The following is a 19,506-nucleotide window of genomic DNA, read 5'->3' as shown; positions in this document are numbered from 1 at the left end:
AGGAAATCCCTCCAATTAGAAATGTAGTATAGTTCTGATTAGCTTAGTCTCTTACCTCATGTGCAGGGCATTGCAATAGCTAGGTATCCATGGTTATGACCACTCATATAGTTAGTTGCTTGGGGTTGTAACGATGAATACCTAAGCTGCAATGACCTGCACATGAGGTAAGAGACATAGCTAATCAGGAGAACTAATTGGTTGTATTTACTAATATTATTATTATACCTACTACATATTGGGATAGGATATTGAAGATGGGAAAAACCCTTTAATGGTTTTATATTTGGACTCAAATAGAGCAAAGTTCTGGACTCGTTACCTTTAGTAGATCCTTGTACAGCTCTGGATACAACATGGCTACTTCAGATTTAACATCTTTATCGAGCACCAGAGAGAAGACCGGGAACATGGTGTAGATTGTGGAGTATCTGCAGAGAGGAAATATAGGAAGGTGAATAACACTGATGTGATAGAGCATTCTACCTACAGGTTTATCATGCGTGCCAAACCTCTTAGTTAAATTGTATAATTCTCCCATTGTAGAATATTTATAAAAAACCCCATTGATTGAAAAAAACCCTCTTTTCTAAGTTCTTTCTGACTCACGACTCAGACTTTTCCTGATAGAAATCCCACAGCACAATAACCGTACAAGCTCGGGAGGGTTTGGCCATCACCCATTCTTCATCCTGATTACATCATAAAGGACCCAAGGGGCGAAAAATTTCAAAGAGCTGCGCTCCTGAATCAAGTGGGCAGGGTGGAGTGGCCTCCCGGAGACCCACCATACTGTACAAGGCCGGTCAGGAAGGGCGGAATAAAGAGAAATGAAAATAGCAAGCCATTAATCCTTTTATGGCCTTCAAACCTGAGGCGCAAGATACTGACAATTAGAAAAAATATAGTGTTATTTACATAGAAATGTATCCGTATTAGTCCACGCACTTCCCTGGGCTGATGCTGGGATTATTTGTACTCATGGATTTCTCACCAGACTAAAATTCCTGAGCCCTTCTCAATCTGCGGCATTCAGCAACGAGAGCTTTATCTGAATGAATTAAACCTGAAGTTGCATAATGTTACGTGATGAGGGCACTGAAAAATGTCAGCACAAGGTGATGGTAGAGCATCGAGTGCCCGTAATGTCAGAAAAATAAGACAATCTGCCACATTTATGTGAATTAGCATTGTCCTGTTGGCATTTTCTAAGATTTTTTTTTTTTATAGATTATGCAGAAAAAAAATTATCCCATGGACTATGAGTCTGATTATGACTTTAAGGGCGGCTTTGCACGTTGCAACATCGCACATGCGATGTCGGTGGGGCAAATCGAAAGTGACGCACTTCCGGCGTCACTTTCGAGATCGTAGTGTGTAAATGCTAGATGATACCATTAACAAGCACAAAAGCGTCGTTATCGTATCATCGTTGCAGGCCCCGACTTTTTCATAATTATGCTGCAGCGACAGGTACGATGTAGTTCCTCGCTCCTGCAGCTGCACACATTGCTGTGTATAACGCCGCAGGAGCGAGGAACATCAGCTTACCTGCCGCCGGCGGCTATGTGGAAGGAAGGAGGTGGGCGGGATGTTTACATCCTGCTCATCTCCGCCCCTCCGCCGCTATTGGCCGCCTGCCGCTATGACGCCGCACGACCCGCCCCCTTAGGAAGGAGGCAGGTCGCCGGCCAGAGCGACGGTCGCAGGGCAGGTGAGTGCATGTGAAGCTGGCGTAGCGATAATTTTCGCTACGCCAGCTATCACAAGATATCGTACCTGCGACGGGGGTGGGGACTATCGCGTGCGACATCGCAGCATCGGCTTGCGATGTCGCAACGTACAAAGCCCGCCTAACACTAGAAGTTCCAGAAATGACTGATGATAAACTGAATAGAACTAACTAGAAACTAAATGGCTAAACTCCATGGAAAACAACAACCTCCTGTGGTGCGACAGTAAAGGCCTTAATTACAGAACAAAAGACGGTGATTGTAGGATGTTAGTTAAAATCCTTCAGGTCATTCGACCCGTCTCTGGGTTCCAAAGGTAGAAATGTTAAATGACCCCTCTCTGGGACGTCTAGTGTTAAAGGATTTGTCTTGGGGAGGGTCACAGAGAGTGACACTCAATAGTTTACAAAATGTGGACTAATCCTTTAAGGCAAATTTGTTACGTACTTTCTGCAATTGTTCCATACCTCTAATTGGAGGATGTAGACCTCCATCTTCACGTTGCTGATACAACTCCAATGATATGGATGGAACAGATGTGTAGGTACTAAAGAGTGTTTACAACTAATCTGCAATTTTTTTTTAAAACAAATAGCTTCTTAAAAATAGAAATAAAATTCAATATTGGATGCAGCTGGCTAATCCTACTACAATCTATAATTTTTTATGTTGTTTTCCATTGCTATTGATGTACACTGGGCCATGAATTCGGTAAACCTGAGTTCCGACTGCTCTGTTTTTCTAGAAATTGATACCGGTATAAACGGTCAATAATTAGTAGTAACAAAGTTATTGTAGTAAAATGGTAACATCATTCTGTCACCATGAAAATAATGAGGTTTTTCGATAAAATATAATACATATCTCAAAACTATTTCTGAATAAATTAAAATTCTGTGGTACTTAGAATGTATACAGTGTGTCCACTCCTGTCTACTGCCATTAACTTGAGAACGGCGGCAGCTATAGGCAAAGAACTGGTGTCTAGGTATAGTAAAGTAGCCATGCGCTACGCAATGAAACCACCTATTGCGCCACCTGGTGGAAAACAACGGAGGTAACATTTTTATCTCGAAAATGGAACGAGATAGGAGAAAAAAAGTGAATTACAAAGTTGTAGAGCATCATTAATTCAATACGAATCGACACCTTGCATACAGAAATGCTATGATTAGAACGTGTAAAACTCACAAGGCTGCGGACGTGAAGCGATACCTCATGGAGACCTTCCTACAAGTCATTGGGTATGGTGGCTGCGTGGAGTGGCCTCCACGCTCACCTGACCTGACCCCATTGGACTTCTGTGAGGTCACATCAAACAGCAGGTGTATGCGACCTCTCCACCAACATTGCAGGACTTATGACGACGTATCACAGATGCTTGTGCAAACGTGTCACCTACCATATTGCACAATGTGCAGCAAGATACAGTATGCTGTCCAGAGTCCAGATGTGCATTGCAGCTGACGGTGGCCACTTTGAGCATCAAAGTTAAATGAGCGCCATATGCGTGACCAGCATTCAATGTTTTGGGGGTGTCATGGGTTTCATATCATAGCATTTCTGTATGCAAGGTGTCGATTCGTATTGAATTGATAATGCCCTACACAAAGGAGTACAAAGACACACTTGTCTGTACTCCTCACCTGGTTGCCGCTACACACACTTGACACCATCTGAACCAAATAAGTTTATCTTGGTCTCATCAGACCACAGGACATGGTTCCAGTAATCCAGGTCCTTAGTCTGCTTGTTTTCAACAAACTGGCTGACTTTCTTGTGCATCATCTTTAGAAGTTACTTCCTTCTGGCACAACAGCCATGCAGACCAACTTGATGCAGTGTGCGGCGTATGGTCTGAGCACTGACGGGTGGACCCCCCACCCCTGTAACTTCTTCAGCAATGCTGGCAGCACTCATACCACTATTTTGAAAAAACAACCTCTGAATATGATGCTGAGCACATGCACTCAACTCCTTTGGTCGAACTTTGACAAAGCTTGTTCTGCATGGAATCAGTCTTATTAAACCGCTGTTTGGTCTTGGCCATCAAGCTGCAGCTCCGTGTCAGGGTGTTGGCAAGCCTATAACCTAGGCGTTCTTTATGTAAAGCAGCAATTTTTATTTTCGGATCCTCAGAGAATTATTTGCCATGAGGAGCCATGTTGATCTTCCAGTGACCGGTATGAGAGAGTGTGTGAGATAATACCAAATATAACACACCTGCTCCTCATTCACACCTGAAACCTTGTAACACTAATGAGTCATACCGGGGAGGGAATATGGCTAATTGGGCACAACTTGTCCATTTTCACTTATTAGTGTACTCACTTTTGTTGCCAGCAGTTTAGATATTAATGGCTGAGTGTGGAGTTGTTTAGAAGGCACCAAATGTACACTGTTATACAAGCTGTACACTGACACTGTACATTGTATCAAAGTGTCAGATCTTCACACCCCTATACACACACATGTATATATCTTTCTTACTATTTTTTTTGGTTCCACCGAAAACTAGTATTGATTCCGATCCCACCGCCCTCGATGAAGATTCTTATTATTCGGCTTCGAAAATACCATTCTGACCACTGAACTCTACAGTCCCCCGCTACTAAGAAAAGCAGCTTTACATTTAATGGTTCAATAGTCTACCTACCCGATGATGAGAAATCCTTGGTAGAGAGGAACGGAGGCAAAGTAGAACACGGAGGAGAAGACGGCCTGTAAAGATATCAGATCCACAGTTACTTCTACCGTCCAGAAATAAACTTTAGACCAAGTAGCTCACAATCCAAGACTCTACACAACCAAACACCATACAGTGATGCAGAGACGAAGCAGTATATTATAATGAAGGACACACAACTGCACACAGGACACAGGACACGCAGCCCTTAGTCTCCTCATTCATTCTGTTAGCTATATTTTGGATAATCTGTATATATATATATATATATATATATATATATATATATATATATATATATTGTAACGTTGCGCCCTGCAACGTGGGGGTTTCACTCGCTTGCAGCGGTGTGAGGTGGCTTCAGCAACACACGTACACAGTCTCTTCATAGAAATTCTGGCAGTTTATTAAAAACACTCAGCATAAACTGCCCTCAAACATAAACAATAAGTCCATAATGGAAGTTTAGCAACTTCCCCACTCTCTGGCTCCTGCCAGCGTACAACTCTAGCCAAGGTTCCTTCCAGCACCCAGGGCCCTCTGCAGACCCGTCTGTCTCTCCTCCTGGAGAGATTTGGCCCTACAGCCCTGGCCTGGCTGCACTCACCTCAGACTCAATATCAGAGCCTTGTGATCAGCCTCCATGCAGGCTGATACACCCAAAGCTCCCGGCTCTGCTCTCACTTGTTTCCAGTCCACACACTGGACATCTAGAGCCAGTCTCTCTCTAGACTGCCCTAGACACACTCCACCCAGGTTCAGAGACAGGATTGCTTTAACCCCTGGAGCCACACCCACAGGTGGTAAGGAGTGTGTAATCAGCATCACACACCCTTCCATGGCTCTGCATGTAATGCAATCCTGTGGAACCACAGGTCCCAGCCAGCTTCACATTGCAGAGCACCCACGCTTCTGCAAAACATACCGGCCCTTTGTAATACAGCCGGTTGATACCTCACAATATATATATATAAATAAATAAATATTATATATATATATATATATATATATATATATATATAAATATTTTATATATATATATAAATTATATATATATATATATATATATATATATATATATATATAAATATTTTATATATATATATAAATTATATATATATATATATATATATATAAATATTTTATATATATATATATATATATATATATATATATATATATATATATATATATATATATATATATATATATATATATATATACGAATATGTATATCTTATATTGTGTCAGGTTGCTCATATCCAACTGCTCTGCTTCTTACATGACTTTTATTTTACTTTCTCCATGTTTATTTCATCTCAATGGTTACACCAATACGGCACATCATCAATTCAATGCATTTTCACCAATTTTGTGACGTTTTGCTTAACACTGAATATATATTACAAACTTCAATTTCACTTTCATGAATTTGGTGAAATTTGGCCCATTACGGTGTGGCAGCATTAATAAATGTCTCCAGTGTGTTTTGGATATTAATGGTGGCACATGGACTTTCACAGATGCCAACTTTGTGTTACATGGACAAGTGCTATCTATGTTTTTCATGGAAAGTGCTTGTACCTGTGTGTTCATGTCAGATTTTTTTCCTTGGGCTGACTGGTCTGTGCAAAATCACGGAGACAAGTACGATATTGATACGAGGGTTGGATCAAAATTAGCAATACAAGTCTATGACAGCACTCAGATACCATTCGTTTTTTATGTCCTTTTTTGAGTGATAGGAGAAAGTGGAGAAACCGATGAAACTCGATCCATTTTTTTCGCACGTCAAAAAGCCTGATTTCTGAATGAGGCCTTAGGCTATGTTCACACGTTACTTTTGGCTGCTTTTTTTTCTGGAGGCATAACGTGCTCTTTTGGTAGTAAATAAGCTGTTTACAAAAAGCAGGTGTTGCTGTATTTTTGCTGCTTGTTCTTGTAGCTTTTTTTGCTCTTTTTTTTAGTGCAGATTATGTGTGATTTGTCTACAGTACATGTTTAAAGCACCACTCCAGCACTTTATTTTTGTCAGCACACTGGACTGTTACTTTTAGGGTATGCTCAGATGAACATATGAATCGGACAAGTGCAATGCGAGAAAATCTCGCATTGCACTCGACCAATGTTATTCAATGAGGGAGAGCTTTTTTCTCATCCAGATTCTGGATGGGATAAAAGTTGCAGCATTTTGCAATTGTCAGCGAGATCCATGTCACTCGCATCCATACAAGTCTATTGGTGCGAGTGAAACATCGGACTGCACTCGGATGACATCAGAGTGCAGTGCGATAATTGTGTCAGCTGACAATGCAGGAGAAAAAGGGATTAATCCCTCCGACTCCTTTGCAGCTCCTGCTTTGTCCTCCGCAGCTGCAGGATCGGGTCACAGTCGCATGACAGTCGGCTCACTCTGGTAGTACAGCGAGAGTCAGGAGTCATTAGCATATTGCATCCGATGCACTCGCATTGGATACTATATGTTCGTGTGAATCCAGCCTAAATGTAAGTCCTCTGTCACCTGTCATATACTTACCTTTCAGCAGCTTCATCTTTTTTCAGCGTTTCTCTGGTCCCATGGCACCATCTTGTGCCCCTAACTTCTGAGTGGCCGGAAGTCAGAAGTTACGACACAAGCTCCCAATGCAAGTCTATGAGAACAAAAATGAGGCTCTCATAGACTTGTATTAATTTGTGACCTTCAGCAGCTCCATGAAACACTGGAGTGGTCAGCAGGTCACAAATCACAGGAGACTGACTGGAGCGACTCTGAAAACAAATGAAGATGCCAGAAAGTGAATTTTAGACCAGGGGGCAGTGGACTTAGATGGAAAGCACTACTCCAGCGGTGCATTAAGAAAAAGACTGGAGTGGTGCTTTCATAAAAAGTTAGTTTTATTCCATAAAACACACGGTCGCATTCTTGCACTTCCTCGTTGCTTTCTTATGTGAAAAACAAGTGCAAAAATGATTAAAGAATTGAAATGCTGCAGTTTTAAAAAAAATGCAGCAATTCTCCAATTTATTTAGAAACAAAAACGTAATCATGTGCATGAAATTCCTGAAATCGCATTGCTTTTGCTGATACTGTAAAAAGCAGCTTTTAATTATATATATATATATATATAAAAAAAAAAATAACACTGTAAATATTCAGTGTGTGAACATAGCCTTATACAGATGAGGGTTTGACGTAACTTGGTTTGTTTCTTTCTGCAAATGTTATATAATGTGCACCGCTTTCATAGTTTCTCCAAAGGCGATCCCTTCCCTAGGGATGCTGGTTACTACACCGACTGAGCCTGTGATATATACATTATCAGCGGAGCACATTCTACAGATCTGGCAGAGTGTATCTGAGGTCAGAGTGAATGAGGAAGCAGAACAATGGCTATGGACGGTTTTACGTTCTCCGGAGAGGAAGTATAGGGTGAAAGTGCAGTTACTACAATCCGTGGAGCTGGTGCGTTACTTCACGGCATTGTTGTACAGACTCAATTCACTATTGCACCTGATTGTGTGGATAAGACTGACGAGAGAATGGTTATTGTAAAGACTTCTGCTCATTCAAAGTGAAGAATGACAGCTCTGACAGATCGAAGGAGTGTGTTCTCGTACAAACAGTCTATAGCAAGCAGTGATCAATATGGGGAGCACCTTTCTAATATACATACCACCTCAATTCCCGAGTCCTGAAGGACAAATTTGCCTTATTATTCATCACACTTGGAATAGGGCAAGTATCACTCCTTAAATGGCTTGTCCACTTCCAGAAGATCCCAAACACTGCAAAATTCCTAAAACAATGTGGTCCAGTGCTGGGTCCCACCGCTGCTCCGTGCTTTGGCTGCAGCATGACATCACGTTGGCTGCACACATCCTGCTGTAGCCAATCACTGAGCTCAGTGGCAGTGCAGAGGTAGACTGCATGAGCTGCCGAGCTCAGGGATTGGCTACAATCGTGAGGCAAGCAGTTGACAAGATGTCTCCTCTGCAGCCAAATTATAGACTGAAACCGCAGTGGGGAGCAAGTGGTGCACACAGGAAACGGGAGTACCTACTCTGTTTGTTAATTTAGGTATAGGGATGAGCGAACCCGAATGGTACATTTCGGGGTTCGTACCAGACATGAGTGCAACCCTCAGCGGTCTGCTTTACCTTGGCTGGCTTTTAAAAAAAGAAGGGTTACCACACCATTTTTTAACATTATTTAAACAATAAAAAAAAAAGCTTGTGGTGCCCCCTATTTTTGATAACCACTTAAGGTAAAGTAGACAGACAGCTGGGAGCAGGTATTCTCAGGATGGGGAGGCTCATGGTTATTGAACCAATCCCAGCCTACAAATAACAGCCAGTAGCCCCGCCAGAATTGGCTCATCCATTAGTTGCGCTAATTCTAGAGCTTTACCTGACTCTTCACGATTGTCCTGACGCGGTGGCAATTGGACTAATACTTTTGGGGTTGATGTCAGCTGTGAATTGATAGCTAGCATCAAGCTCACAGGTTAAACTCCATTAAAAACCCGGCAAGTGTAAAGAGAAAAAGAAAAATACAAACACAAAAAAATTAATTGAATAAAGACTCCCCCACACTCCTTCATTCATAAATGTATTAATTCAAAACAAATCCTGGAGGTTCCGATGTATTCCAATGGTGTAATATCCCACGGCATCCATCGATTCATATGGAAAAGTTCTCAGAACGAGGCTCCAGAGGTCACTGTCTGACGCTTATGAGAAATTCCGGGCCTGCCACTGACCGGCAGTGAACTATCGAGCCTCGTTCTAAGAAAGTCTGCTTTACCTGGGCTGAATATCAAAAAAAGGTGAGAGCACATGCCATTTTTTTTTTATTTCATATCCACCTGTTTGCAGAGCAATGGTTCCTTTTTGCAGCTTCCTAGCCCTTACTACGACCATTCTACAGTATCAAAGTTCAAGTCCCCATTGACGTATATGGGGTTCAGGGTCCAATGTCAAGTTTGGGCTCTGAACCAAAGTTTTAACTAATGTCTGGCTGAACCCGAACTGCCAAGGATCTGCTCATCGCTATTAAGGTATTTTACAGAATTTGGGGCCCACTTTCCGGAAAATGGAAAATCCCTTTAAGCTGCTGTGAAGCCCCGCAAGTATTGTGTCGGTGCATTACCTTCAGGGACTCCACGCAGCTGGATCCTGTCACAGGTAGGAAATCTTCTATCTAGGTTTGTCGTGATGCCACTCTCAGAATTGCGGTCAGTGGGGACCGCCACTGCAGATTAAGGGACGCCTGGGGCTGATGGTGGGTGCAGTCAGTTGTAATAGCCTCCTGAGAGTGAGGCAAGCCCCAGGGCCCTGTGTAAGTGTGTGGAACTACAAGTCGCAGAATGACTCACACGCACAAGCAGGATGTCTTTCAGGGGTTTTACTCACTGATGGTGGCAGGGTGAGTAACCCGGGCGTAGCTGGGATGAACCAGGCTGGAACCAGGTGTCCTTTAGGCTGACTGATGAGGGTGGCTACCGACTCGCCTTCCTTAGCCCTTTCCGTTTTGGGGTAACCCCTGCTTGAAGCCCTGCTGGGGTCGCCCAGGGAAGTTGCTGGTGCCTCTCTCCCCTTCTTTTTGGCCCGTTTGCTTGTAGCCTGGACCAGGACACTCTGGCTGCTTGCCTCCTGTGAACTATGGGCCCTAACTGTGGCTACGTGGCTGCGGACTCTGTAGTGTTGTCTTGGGGGTGTAAAGTGCCCCCTCATGCAGGTTTGGCAAAGGAAAGGTGAATCTATCCCTGCACTGGGACCTGCTACCCGTTTGGGCCTGGTTCTCCCTGACAGTCTCCTTACTTTCCACTCCGTTGCTCTCTCTTTAGCTGTGTGTGGATTTCGGGTAGCACTCCCAGGTGACCGTTCTCCCCCGTCGGTAGTCACTGCGCGGACGCTGTTAGACTGCCACAGCTCCAGGGTCTGCTCCTCACGTCTGCTTTCCCTGAGCTGCACACTAAACCGGCTCACTCGTGGGACCTGCACTGCTACTCCTGTCTGAGCTCCACTTCCATGCTCCTCACTCCTCCACACTCTGCTTCAGACTGCTCTTCTCCTCCTCCTTCCTCTTTTCCCTTTTGTGCCTGCCTACGCCACCTAGCAACCAGGCTCTCTACCACACCCCTTGAGTGGAGATGGAGGCTTCGCCCCCTCCACCCCTCGGGTGGAGGTGGAGGCTTCGCCCCCTCCTGGGATCCCCAGGGGTCCTCTCAAAGGTACATGTGTGAGACCTGATCACTATGCGCCTGTGTAGTCACACCTCGGTCAGCTTTCTGGATTACCTGTTTGTACTGTCCCCAGCATGGGTGCAGTACTCAGTGGTGCCTGACCAGGTCAGGGGCGCCACACTGCCAATTTCATTAAATTCTGGAGTAACTGTCAGTTTAAATTGACATTGCTGGTGAATTTATGCTGCAAATACTTTCTGAATAAGATTTCCTAAATTCCCCCATAGCAGATTTTGTATATGTGGTGACATACGCTTAGCGTAATACGTATTATTCAAGGAGGTACAATAAATATATAAAACGTATGAAATGAAAAGAAAGATCTTTTTATTGTTTGTAATAAAATAATTTGGTCAGAAAAAGGACTTTATAGAAAATGTTTTTGTTTTGCTTTTTCTGTTGAACCCCAGTGCTCATTACACAATAATACATAAAGAAAATCTACAGGGCTTGAGTACCACTGATAGGCAGCGTAGTTTACAGACACTGAAACAATACGCAACAGCCAGAAACGTGTGCCCTGAGTACGATCACTATCGGAGAAGCAGCAAGGTCACCGAGCAGAAATAACAGAGGCAATCAGCGCGGGGTGCATGGGGGCGATCCCAGTGTATAAGCTGTGTGGAGTGTAACGCGCTCACATCCAAATCAGCGCCTGTTTGTTTATTTAGCAGAACATTGTTTTAAACAAGAATTTCCTTCTATTAAACCGTATTAGTCATCGCACCACGTCCTCTGTCACCACCTCAATTGTACCGTTTCCTTCTGTTTACAAACCGGCTATTTGTGGAGGACCTCCGCTACTCCCAGCAACAAACCTGTGCCAATTACCATTTTTAAAAACATATTGTCGTCATTGTGTAGAAATCAGTGATTAATGATAAATTGGTTAGTGTGATAGAGCCAAGGCTTAACTGAAGTTTCTCTTTGATCAAAAGTTGATACATGAGTTACATCCTGTGTTACTGTGTATACATTACATTACATATCCTGTACTGATCCTGAGCTACATCCTGTATTATACTGCAGAGCTGCACTCACTATTCTGCTGGTGCAGTCACTGTGTATACATTACATTACATATCCTGTACTGATCCTGAGCTATATCCTGTATTCTACTCCAGAGCTGCACTCACTATTCTGCTGGTACAGTCATTGTGTACATACATTACATTACTACCCTGTACTGATCCTGAGTACCTCCTGTATTATACTCCAGAGATGCACTCACTATTCTTCTGTTGGAGTCACTGTGTACATACATTACATTACTGATCCTGTACTGATCCTGAGTTACATCCTGTATTATACTCCAGAGCTGCACTCTCTATTGTGCTGGTGGAGTCACTGTGTACATACATTACATTACTTATCTTGTACTGATCCTGAGTTATATCCTGTATTATACTGCAGAGCTGCACTCACTATTCTGCTGGTGGAGTCACTGTTTAGATACATTACTTATCCTGTACTGATCCTAAATTATATCGTGTATTATACTCCAGAGCTGCACTCACTATCCTGGTAGTATTCATGCATTACATCATTTATTGATTCTAAAGCTGGACCTACACAGTAGATGGCTGTCGGACAACTAAAGCTTTGGCCTATGGATCAAATGATAGCCATCTCTCCCATATAAAGGAGCGCTCGTTCAGTCAGGCACCCTTGTATACTTTATGAGAAAGTGTCAAGGGAGGAATTTGCGTTGAAGACTGCTAATGGAGTCTTCATTTGGGATATCCAGAGACGGTGCCATATTAGCTGTATATCAGTGCCAATATATATATCAATGTATATAAGACAAAGAACACACAGACAAAATGCGCTCTCCTTGAGTCAGCAATACCAACTGAGCTCGTTATATATTGAAAGAAACTTAATTATTACAGAAGGCACCTTCGGTCTTGAAAATGATACACAGAGTTTATGGGAGTGTCACTCCCCTATTTCTCCCAACATATTGTACAATACATCTGTTCATTAAAACATTCTTTCTGTGTGGACACTACTGATAAGAGTTTGTAGCTTCACATTTTGGCTTCATTATCTTTGGTTAACCCCTTCATGACTATACAACTTTGAATTATACTATAGGTCTGTGCGATGGCTACATAGACAGACAGATAATTATACAACTACATCTACATTTTGATTATTTATACACACAGATATTCTTATTACATTTAAACAAACATACTACAGCTCAGGTGACCTCCACAAAAGAACCATGTATACCAGACGTATAGCAACAGCACAGCTTATCTGCCAAGGTACAAAGCGATGGACAGTCCGAAATCAGACAAGCCTGATTAACATCTCCCCTGAATGGCCAGTTGTCTGGAACCCCCCATACACAGAACACTGTCAGCTGAATTCCTTCTACAAAGGACCTTTAGAGTCACCCCAAAATATACTTCAGAGCTGCAGTCACTTTCTCAAAGCTCCAGGACTGAACTCTACCAGAAAATATTACTTTAAAGTATATAAGACAGGGAGTACTCTAGGCTTAGGACAAGGTAGGCAATGATGTATGAGCAAAATGACTTTCTGTAGGTTCCATTAAACTGGTGTTCAGAGACAGAGCTTTACACGTTACCGCAGGAGAATTCTATGCATACCTGCATGGTGCTGATACAGAGACTCCGGTGGATGACAAATTGGCTCAGACCTGCAGACCTTTTGTAGCTATTCCGGCCATGGACCATCAGGAGGCGTCCGAGGTGTTTAAACTGAGTGACGGAGAAATCTGCAGCAAGTGAAGCTTGTTTCCCCTCCTGAAAGCCAAGGCAGAATGCATTACATAAAGTTTATTCTAGGCCTGTGGAAAACATGCAAGAATCCAGAGAAACAGCTGCACTGTGATCATGGTGGACATCGATGGTCAATCACCTCCCCGTCTGTGAAGCTCCTCCTGGCTGGAGCTCTGCAGTTTTCAGAGATCAACTTAAACTTCAAACTATCTTGGTTATTACACCCAGAGTAAGACAAAACCAGCAAAGTAAATCTCTCCAATGGAAGATTCGGCACCCTCTACTTTTAAAATACTTTTCTTATGGCTTATTTATAGATGACTAATGAGGAGTGTTCAGACTGTACTAAGGCCATGTTCATATTTACGTTTTTGCCACCAGTCAGTGGCTACGTCGGGGCTTTCGTCTGAAACACTCGGGTGGAAACGATGACGGGACTATTAAGTAGAGTCACTTTGTGCCATGGTTTTGCTCGGTCCTCATTCTTGGGTTAAGCACAAGCATGGTCAACTGCGCTTTTTTAGCCCCTCAAAAAGTTGGACAGAACCTAAATGGAGACTAAACAGAGCACAAAGTGACTCAGTTATCCAAGTAATGGCCTTATCATGGTTCCCTTTTTAGGGCTTCAGTCCCAAGCCCCAATAAACGCATCCTTACTTGTAGCATCTTTCCTATATTGAAGACATAGGGAGTGATTTTAGAGAGAAGGGTCACCCCTTTTTGTTTTGTCCCGGCCATGGTGTTGCAGGCAGCGACTTCATACAGGGTAATGAATGTATTGTCCTAGTTAAATCCATATGGTGCAAAGTCTATATAGTAACCACCCTATATCAGTGTGACGAGCCCACGTTGGGGCCGTGAGGTGACTCATTACCGGGCCACGGTTCAGGAGGTTGGAACAGGACATTGCGGCGGAGAGGCCCGGTTCCGTGACCCTGGCGGTGTCATCAATAAAAGGTGTAGGGGATGAGATTCGGTTCGTGACTACGCCACCTGTGGTATGCGGCCAGGTATTAGCCGCCGCTGCGGGAGGTCTTCTCTGGGGCGGATGATAACGCAACTCAGATGGTACAGCTCTCCACAGGCAGAGCTCTAGCCCCAGTGAGGATGTGGGAAGTGGTAGTCCCCTGCTGCTGTGCAGCTGTGGCACAGGAAGGATTGGACGACACAAGGGTTGCAGTTAAAGTTCTTTATTCACTGAGTTGTCGCCACCTTTGGACTGCCGATCCCGGATAGTTCGGAGATCAGAACCGGTGTTTCTTTCAGTGAGTCCTTCCTCCCTGCGGTGTGTTGTGCGAGTCCCTGCGGCTTGAAGCTTCGCTGGGACCCGAATCCTTGTATTGGCTCCATTCCAGGCCCTTATGGCAGGCAGCGCGAGTTTGTTACTGGTGCCGCTCTTATGTCACGACTCCTGGCTCTAGCATGCTGCCGTGCCCTAGGCTCTGTGTGTGGGCCAGAAGACTTGAAATCCTCTGCCCGGCGGATTCTGCTGGTGGGACGTGAAGTGCCCATCAGCCTAGGGCTACGCACCCTGAAGTGTGCGCCGGTCCTGAGGGAGCTATCAGCTCTCCCCTCAGCAACCGTGTTCTCCTATGTCTCACTTGTTTCCGGTTTCTGTCTGACTGTTTGTGTGTTTCCGTTCCTCTCCTCCGGGTCCTGGGACTCCAGCCGCCCGTCCCCAGGACCCTTCTCCTGCAGCTCTCCTTCTTTTCCTCTCTCCTCAGACTGTCACTTTCCGTGTCCAGTGAGAAACTGCAACTCCGTGTGTAAGTGTGCCGACTTGCTCCCCAGATGTCAAGCTCCTCCCCCCCAGATTCCTGAACTAGTGAGCAGGGGGTCCACTACATTAGTGATGGCCACACCCCAATGTCTCTACCTTAGCGCAGTCTAAGTGAGAAGGCAACTAACTGTGTATGGTGGTGAATTGTGGTGGTTACCGGCAATGACCTCCTCCTTACCCGAGATAAATACTGCACCTCGGATGAGGCGTAGTACCCTGTGGCGCCTGAAGCCGCAGGGGCGCAACAAGTGCAGCCCCAAAACACAGGACTCTGACATCTCTGAAAAGAAGTTTTAGGAGCTGAAGTTGATAAGAGTGTATATGGATCCCTGCAGTAGGCGCAGCTGGAATATACATTGTGTATGTATGACAGATAGTGACAGATAGTCACACAACTATATTAGCGCATTATATTAATCGCATATTTTAGCCCCATTATTTTTAGATTGGTTATTCATGTCGGGACAGCTGACAAAGCCATGCACAGTAAACTTCATGAGGCTGCGGAGAAGTGTGCTGCAGCAGCTGCAGCAATATACAGTATCTGCATTGTAGTTAACGTTACACAGTTTGGAGTTATGCTCAGATACATAGGCAGCATGCTGCGCCCAATCTGACTAATCACACCACAGCTGGTATGAAACCTAAAGGGTTTTTCCGGACCAGCTATAAAATTAAATGAGAAGTCTAATATGGGGTTAAATAGGGTCTGTACGGATGGAGTCTTTTTACAGAGTTTTCGGAGCACAAACGCCATGTTTTTGAGATTTGCAGGAGGTTAATTTTGGCTCCAAAAACTCTGTTTGCCCATAGCCTAACATTGTTTAATATACTCACTGTCAGGATTCTGCTCTGTTTGACAGTTCTACTAGTCTTCATGAGACCACTCATACTGCATTTTAAACGAAAAATCCCCCAAAAAAACTAGTATAAACCGTATGGTGTTGATTTACTCCGGTTTTTCCTAATTAACTTTAATGAAGAAACACCATGGTATTAGTAACTACATATAATGTACAATCGCAGTACCACTTCTGGCATACTGTATGTAGTGTAGTATGGGATAATAATACAAACAGAACATTATTGGAATTGATTTTGTAGATTGTAAGCTCTCACGAGCAGGGTTGCCTTTTTTTTTCCCTTTAAATATTGTATCTTCTATAATTGTTACTTGTTTGTATATGTTTATGTATATGATATGTATATGTATATGAGCCTCCTGAATTGTAAAGCGCTGCGGAATATGTTGGCGCTATAGAAATAAAGATTATTATTTATAGCTCCTTTTAGGGGTTACTATCAGGGGTATATAGTGCCTATATTATTAATAATGGAAACCAGGTAGTGAACCAGTTGTTTACTCTATAATCTGTATTATATGATGTTCATTGATTTCTATGGGAGAGTGCAGTGGACATGCTCCGTGATCGGTGCAGAGGTCTTTGTGCAGAGAGGATGGTGGGCTCCAACCATCGCCCATTGTGAATGGTAGATCTTGCGTTATTTCATATATAGGTGATATTCGTCATTGTAATTCTGTCTAGAACTGGAAGTGTCAGCTTATAATAAGGCTCAGTAGTGAGAATGAAAACTGCAGGCATTTTTCTATATACCGTAGATCGTTATATGGAAAGTAGTTACATTAAAAAAAAGTAAAAAGAAGGGAATTTTGTTACTTACCGTAAATTCCTTTTCTTCTAGCTCTTATTGGGAGACCCAGACGATTGGGGTATAGCTACTGCCCTCCGGAGGCCACACAAAGCACTACACTAAAAAGTGCAAGGCCCCTCCCCTTCTGGCTATACCCCCCCGTGACATCACGGGTTCTCCAGTTTTAGTGCCAAAGCAAGAAGGGGGAAAGCCAATAACTGGTTTAAACAAATTAACTCCGAGTAACATCGGAGAACTGAAAAACCGTTCAACATGAACAACATGTGTACCCGCAAACAACAAAAAAATCCCGAAGGACAACAGGGCGGGTGCTGGGTCTCCCAATAAGAGCTAGAAGAAAAGGAATTTACGGTAAGTAACAAAATTCCCTTCTTCTTCAGCGCTCTATTGGGAGACCCAGACGATTGGGACGTCCAAAAGCTGTCCCTGGGTGGGTAAAGAAATACCTCATGTTAGAGCTGCAAGACAGCCCTCCCCTATGGGGAAGCCACTGCCGCCTGCAGGGCTCTTCTACCTAGGCTGGCGTCCGCCGAAGCATAGGTATGCACCTGATAATGTTTGGTGAAAAAATGTGCAGGCTCGACCAGGTAGCTGCCTGGCACACCTGTTGAGCCGTAGCCTGGTGTCGTAATGCCCAGGACGCACCCACGGCTCTGGTAGAATGGACCTTCAGCCCTGAAGGAACCGGAAGCCCCGCAGAACGGTAGTCCTCTAGAATTGGTTCTTTGATCCATCGAGCCATGGTGGCTTTAGAAACCTGCAACCCCTTGCGCGTACCAGCGACAAGGACAAAAAATGCATCAGAGCGGCGCATGGGCGCCGTGCGGGAAATGTAGATTCTGAGTGCTCTCCCCAGAACTAACAAATGTAAATCCTTTTCATACCGGAGAACCGGATGAGAACAAAAGGAAGGTAAGGATATATCCTGATTAAGAAGAAACGCGGATACAACCTTAGGGAGAAACTCCTGAATAGGGCGCAGCACCACCTTGTCCTGGTGGAATACTAGGAAGGGAGCCTTGAATGACAGAGCCGCCAGCTCAGACACTCGCCGAAGCGACGTGATCGCAACCAGAAAGGCCACTTTCTGTGACAGGCGCGAAAGGGAAACTTCCCTCAGAGGCTCGAAAGGCGGCTTCTGGAGAGCAACTAGTACCCTGTTCAGATCCCATGGATCTAACGGCCGCTTGTACGGGGGCACAATATGACAAACCCCCTGTAGTAACGTGCGCACCTTAGGAAGACGTGCTAGACGCTTCTGAAAAGAACATGGATAGTGCCGAGACTTGCCCTTAAAGGGAGCCGAGCGACCAACCTCTTTCCCAACCAGATTGCAGGAGGGAAGGCAAAGTAGGCAATGCCGATGGCCAGGGAGACACTCCCTGAGCAGAACACTAAGATAAGAATATCTTCCACGAGTTGTGGTAGATCTTGGCAGACCGCGGCTGGCTAGCCCGTCTCATGGTGGCAATGACGTCGTGCTCACGGTCGACCGACGGTGAGGTGCCACAGATCTCGGTACCACGACCTCCCCGGCCAGTTTGGGGCGACGAGGATGGTGTGGCAGCAATCGGTAGCTGGAACTGTGACCAATCCTGAGCCAAGGCGCCTGTCGCCAGAGCTCTTTGATCGTAAGACCGCGTCATGAAAATCGGGACCTTGTTGTTGCCGAGAAGCCATGACGTCGACGTCCGTCTTCATCCTGCGGCTACAGGTTTCTTGAAAACAAACGGGTGCAGAGCCCATTCCCCTGCGTCCACGCCCTGGCGACTGAGGAAGTCTGCTTCCTAGTGTTGTACGCCCGGGATATGAACAGCTGATATGGTGTATGCTCTGTCTTCTACCCATAGCAGAATCCGCCGGACCTCTTGGGAGGCTTGTCGACTGCGTAGTCCGCCTTGGTGGTTGGTGTATGCCACCGCTGTGGATAGTCCGACTGAATTCGGATCTATTTGCATTCCAGCCACTGCAGGAAGGCTTGCAGTGCAAGATACACTGCCCAGAGCTCCAGACCACTGAGTTGAAGAGTGGACTCCTCTGAAGACGGTCTTTGACCGTCTGGAAAAGTGACACGTTCCTGTGTAGGGACATCGACTTCCCTCCCATAAGCGAAGAATGTGCTATTGAGGCGGACGCAGATGAAACTGCGTGAAAAAAGCTCGCCTCTGGATGAGGCGCCTCCTTGAAGGAGAGACTGCCCCCTCGTCTGTAGTGAACGCTGTTTGTCCAGCGGAAGCTTCACTATCGCTGAGAGAGTGTGAAAACTCTCCAGGAGATGCCAGCGATTGGGTTCAACCTTGAAAAGTTGAAGACCCACCCGAAACTCTGGGAAGGGTCCAGCGCCATGTTCAGGTTGTGTTGGCATGCTTCTAAAGGAGAGTGCCTTGACCAGTAGATTGCCCAAGTAAAGGATCACAGAGTGACCGTGAGAGCGCGGGACTGCTCCCTCTGCTGCCACGAACTTGGTGAACACCCGTGGGGCTGTCGCCAGCCAAAGGGTATGGCTACGAAACGAAATATTCTCGTCTTTACTAACGATTCGTAGCCAACGCCGGTGCCTCGGAGCAATCGGCACGTGTAGATAAGCATCCTGATGTCTATTGATGTTAGGAAAACTCCTTGAGACAGAGAGGCA

General features: G+C 44.8%; 1 protein-coding gene across 1 annotated transcript in view; it reads right to left on the bottom strand.

The window, feature by feature from the left end:
* ATP9A (ATPase phospholipid transporting 9A (putative)) overlaps positions 1-19,506 on the bottom strand; it is a 165,834-nt gene that overhangs the window by 16,187 nt on the left and 130,141 nt on the right. Inside the window, exons 23-25 of the mRNA XM_075350592.1 lie at positions 13,286-13,441; positions 4,390-4,454; positions 323-431 (exon numbers count right to left, since the gene is read on the bottom strand). Of these exons, the coding sequence (XP_075206707.1) occupies positions 323-431; positions 4,390-4,454; positions 13,286-13,441 (330 nt within the window). The remainder of the gene's footprint in view (positions 1-322; positions 432-4,389; positions 4,455-13,285; positions 13,442-19,506) is intronic.

The sequence above is a fragment of the Anomaloglossus baeobatrachus genome, chromosome 5, assembly GCF_048569485.1.
Source record: "Anomaloglossus baeobatrachus isolate aAnoBae1 chromosome 5, aAnoBae1.hap1, whole genome shotgun sequence".
Lineage (NCBI taxonomy): Eukaryota > Metazoa > Chordata > Amphibia > Anura > Aromobatidae > Anomaloglossus > Anomaloglossus baeobatrachus.
This window is presented reverse-complemented; position numbering and strand designations above follow the sequence as displayed.